Source organism: Scylla paramamosain, unplaced genomic scaffold, assembly GCF_035594125.1.
Source record: "Scylla paramamosain isolate STU-SP2022 unplaced genomic scaffold, ASM3559412v1 Contig98, whole genome shotgun sequence".
Classification (NCBI taxonomy): Eukaryota; Metazoa; Arthropoda; class Malacostraca; order Decapoda; family Portunidae; genus Scylla; species Scylla paramamosain.
Genome location: NW_026973763.1, coordinates 92,501 through 97,500, shown reverse-complemented (window position 1 = coordinate 97,500; position 5,000 = coordinate 92,501). Strand labels below are relative to the sequence as shown.

The 5,000-nt window shown below is 40.3% G+C and overlaps 1 protein-coding gene across 1 annotated transcript in view; it reads left to right on the top strand.

Annotated features, from left to right (window-relative positions):
• Positions 1–2,160, top strand: part of LOC135099019 (uncharacterized) — a 2,412-nt gene extending 252 nt beyond the window's left edge. Inside the window, exons 2-3 of the mRNA XM_064001451.1 lie at positions 870–986; positions 1,523–2,160. Of these exons, the coding sequence (XP_063857521.1) occupies positions 870–986; positions 1,523–1,653 (248 nt within the window). The 3' untranslated portion in view covers positions 1,654–2,160. The remainder of the gene's footprint in view (positions 1–869; positions 987–1,522) is intronic.
• Positions 2,161–5,000: the final 2,840 nt, after the last annotated feature.

Sequence of the window (5,000 nt, the reverse complement as noted above, 5' to 3'; positions counted from 1 at the left end):
TAGTCTTAATTTTATGAGTGTTGTTTTAGTTTCTTAAGTCTCCCTCAAAATGGACGGCCAAGCTCTCGTTTTTGTTTACTGTCACATAGTCACGTTCCTATAATGTGCCAGTATTTCTTGCTGCTGTGTTTCTAGTCCTAAATAAGGGGCTTTAGCCAAGGAAAAGAACTTTAGTAATTTATGTTCATAAGTATTACATTTACTAAGTATAAGTTTATAAGTCAAAACTCATTGTGTGATAGTTTTTGTAGTTTTGTAAGAATGTACTGAGAAAGGAAGAATTAGAGCTGTTGACAAACATGATGGCGTCTCACTTAGCCCTAGAATCTTCTCCTATTTCCGAGTTCTGCACGATGGAGATATAGACATTCTTCATTATGTAATGTTGCTTCACTAGTCTTGGTGATATCAACATACTATTATATCACAAAACTATTACTATATTTAACTATTACAAATACTATTATGCACTATACCAGTTTGTAAGGTGCTATTCTTTCCATCCATCCATTCCTTAGATACTCAGATACTCAATTACTCATCCACACACACACACACACACACACACACACACACACACACACACACACACACACACACACACACACACACACACACACACACACACACACACACACACACACACACACACACACACACACACACACACACACACACACACACACACACACACACACACAGTCCATGTATCCATTCATAAATTCATCAGTCACTCTGTCAATCACTGACCTGCTTACTCCATCCATCCACTCTCAATCTCTAACAGTTCCTAATATTACCATACTCAATTCACCAACCATCCATTCATCCATCCATCCATCCATCACTCAATGAATCTTCTGCCACAGGTCCCCACGTTACTATGCCCCACATCAGTTTCCGAGACATGGGTAACCTAGTCCAACAAGATGCTGTGGCTGTGAACGAGAGATTTGATACTATTGAACCTGCCATATACCAGAGCGGTGAGTGTTTGTCTGTCTGTGCGTCTGTGTGGGTGTGTATGTGTGCGTGTGTTTACCTAGCTGTTGTGTTTTTTTGTTTGTTTGTCCAGTTTTGGTTTAAGTATATGTTACCATCTATCACAACTATATTTTTCACTTTTGAGTTATTTCAGATACCTAAAGTTTGATATGGGTATGTGTGTGTGTGTGTGTGTGTGTGTGTGTAAGAGGGGCAGTGGCCAAGATAACACAAAATTGAATATAAAAAGGGTCATTAAGGTGTCAGCCCCTATAGAAAGGTCAAAAGGTAATCCTGGAAGAGTTTAAGTCACAGACAAAGGGAGATACAGAATTAGGCTGGGGGTTCAGGAATTTACCATTGAAAGGGATGAAAGACAGAGACTGAGAGAGAGACCCTTGTATATTTCTACCCATCAATAAACAGTAGTAGCAAAACTAAGCAGGAATATTTTATACAAGGACTGCCCACTTGTAGCCCTTGTGTTCTTATGTGAATCTCTACCCACAATGCAATATCCCATGTGATCACATTCCAGGGGCACGGCAGGTCCCCGGCACGCCTGACTGGTTCATGGCCGCATCACACAAGACCAAGGTTGTAGCCAAGAACATCTCCAGAATTGCTCTCATCTCAGAGGAGGCGACCAAATACACCGCACAACAGTGAGTCTTGACTCCTGGTGCCACCTTACCATCTCACACCACACTCTGGGAAACTTGTGCAGGAGATAGGAGGAAGGCACAGGAGGAGATTACAAAGAGACAAGCTTGAGTTAGGCTTTAAAAGGGAGATAGGGATGATCAGAGTGTCATCAGATCTCTGTACTACTACTACTACTACTACTACTACTACTACTACTACTACTACTACTACTACTACTACTACTACTACTACTACTACTACTACAACAAGAACAACAACAACAACAAAAACTATTACTACTACTACTACTACTACTACTACTACTACTACTACTACTACTACTACTACTACTACTACTACTACAACAACAACAACAACAACAACAACAACAACAACAACAACAACAACAACAACAACAACAACAACAACAACAACAACAACAACAACAACAACAACAACAACAACAACAACAACAACAACAACAACAACAACAACAACAACAACAACAACAACAACTACTACTACTACTACTACAACTAGTGCAGTTAAATACAGGAATACATAAGAAAATAGTTATTAGTTTCCATTTTGGATTCTGTTTGTTTTTTGAGGTGAACTTTTTGCTAAGCATTTGTTAGGCTGTGTATTAGTGTGTCCAGGAGGGTTATAGAAGTTATTCAAGTGGTGTACTTGTGCTGGACAATAAATGTGTCACAAGCTTAGTACACCGTGGAAGTGCTATTGATGGGTGTCTCTCTCTCTCTCTCTCTCTCTCTCTCTCTCTCTCTCTCTCTCTCTCTCTCTCTCTCTCTCTCTCTCTCTCTCTCTCTCTCTCTCTCTCTCTCTCTCTCTCTCTCTCTCTCTCTCTCTCTCTCTCTCTCTCTCTCTCTCTCTCTCTCTCTCTCTCTCTCTCTCTCTCTCTCTCTCTCTCTCTCTCTCTCTCTCTCTCTCTCTCTCTCTCTCTCTCTCTCTCTCTCTCTCTCTCTCTCTCTCTCTCTCTCTCTCTCTCTCTCTCTCTCTCTCTCTCTCTCTCTCTCTCTCTCTCTCTCTCTCTCTCTTTGTTCCCTCCTAACCAAATATTCCCAGCCATACCTTTCCTTACCTAACCTAACCTTCCTAGTGTGTACAGGAATGCAGAGAGAGAGAGAGAGAGTGTGTGTGTGTGTGTGTGTGTGTGTGTGTGTGTGTGTGTGTGTGTGTGTGTGTGTGTGTGTGTGTGTGTGTGTGTGTGTGTGTGTGTGTGTGTGTGTCCCTTCAAATTAATGAAATACAGATGCTCATGTTGTTTATTTATGTATTAATTAATGCCATTTATGTAGCAAGTGTGTCTGACTTGTTGACTTCCAGAAATATATCATTAGAATTAATATTATCTCATTAGCAACAGTAGTAGTAGTAGTATTTGTTTATTTATTTATTTATTTATTTGTTTGTTTAATGTAAGAGAGGCACTGACCAAGAACACCTAAAAAGTAGAAAAACAAAAATATAAACTGATTATTCAAAATTGAAGGATAAGTGTTTTGAACTGAAACACACACACACACACACACACACACACACACACACACACACACACACACACACACACACACACACACACACACACACACACACAGTTAAATACATAAACATACTCTTAATCTAATTTTACAACTTGTATCTCAGTGACTCTCTCTCTCTCTCTCTCTATCTCTCAATTTCACCCTTTCTCTCTCTCTTTCAGACACCAGGAGGAGAGACAATTCCGTGCAGTTTGTCAGTGAAGTATTACAAAGGTGAGTTTTATGGCTACTGCAGTGAGAAGCTTTTTATGGGATGTCAAATACTTTCTGGGGTGTGTGTGTGTGTGTGTGTGTGTGTGTGTGTGTGTGTGTGTGTGTGTGTGTGTGTGTGTGTGTGTGTGTGTGTGTGTGTGTGTGTGTGTGTGTGTGTGTGTGTTTTTTTTTTGTTTAATATTTTTTTCTTTCTTTTCTCATCCCCTGGCTACTGCTGCTGTGTGTGTGTGTGTGTGTGTGTGTGTGTGTGTGTGTGTGTGTGTGTGTGTGTGTGTGTGTGTATCTACTTATATTTTTTTAACAGGATTGTGTAGAAATAAAAATTTTTCATCTTTTAATACCTGTGTAACATATTTTTCCCTTTCAATTGTTTTTCAAATGTAAAAAAGATGAAATAAAATAAATAAATAAATAAAATCCATTTATATTTTTGAGTGAATGAAGTTAACAGTCCTGTCTCATCTGTGTGTGTGTATGTATGTATTCCAACCTTATTTTCAAACAGGAATGAATCGGATTAATCATTCTTTTGAGTTACCATAAACATTCTCTATCTTTTAATTATTCTCTCAAAGTAATTGTTCCATATCTCTTAATCCGTGTTCCGTAACTGAATTCTTTCACTCCTGTGCCCTTCCAGCATGTAAGGAGCAAGAGGAACACAGCACAGACAGCACCACAGTGTCTCCCTACAGCCAACAGGAGGAGGAGGAGGAAGAGATCATCAGTGTGAGGGACAGATATTTAAATTCAGTCACTTCTCTCGTCAATATTAAGTTCCATCTTTGGCACACACGTAAGTAGTAGTAGTAGTAGTAGTAGTAGTAGTAATAGTTCTTTCTATTAATTTTTATCATCTTTGGCCAATATCCTGCTCTTGCAAAAAAAAAAGTAGTAGTAGTATTAGTAGTAGTGGTTGGTGGTGGTGGTGGTGATGGTGGTGGCATAGTCAACACAACACCCCTTTATCATCACCAGGAAGAGGTGTGGTGGTGGTGATGGTGTTACTGATAGTGGTGATGGCGATGGTGTTGATAGTTTTCATAACAACACCACACCCACAGCACATCTCTTCATCACCAGATCGAGCCGTGGTGGTGGTGACTGGCAGGCTAGCACAGAGACTGCACCGTGGACGCCAGCGCTGTGTGGTGGTGCGGGTCACAGTGCCACAGCCAGGCCAGGTCACCCTACACGACCTGACCTTGCCTCATGGGTTGTACCAGGTCAGGGTTGTGAAAATGGTTGAGACAAGACAGCTGGATGAGGTCACTGATGGAGGAAGAAGAGGAGGAGGAGGAGGGGAAGAAGAAGAAGGAAGAGGAGGAGGAGGAGGAGGAGGAGGAGGAGGAGGAGGAGGAGGAGGAAGGATAATCGTCAAAAAGCATCAGTTTTTTGTACCCACAGGTGAGTTTGAGATTAAATAATTCTCTGTCTGTACAAAGTCATGTTTTTATCAAGTTCGTTCACAAATTTATGACTTAAAAAATACATGCAAGGTATTTTCAGGCAGAAGACGAAGAAATAGCAGTTTTTCATGTAAATTCTTTGTGTAACGGTTAAGTATTTGTACAAACACATATTTACCTTCTT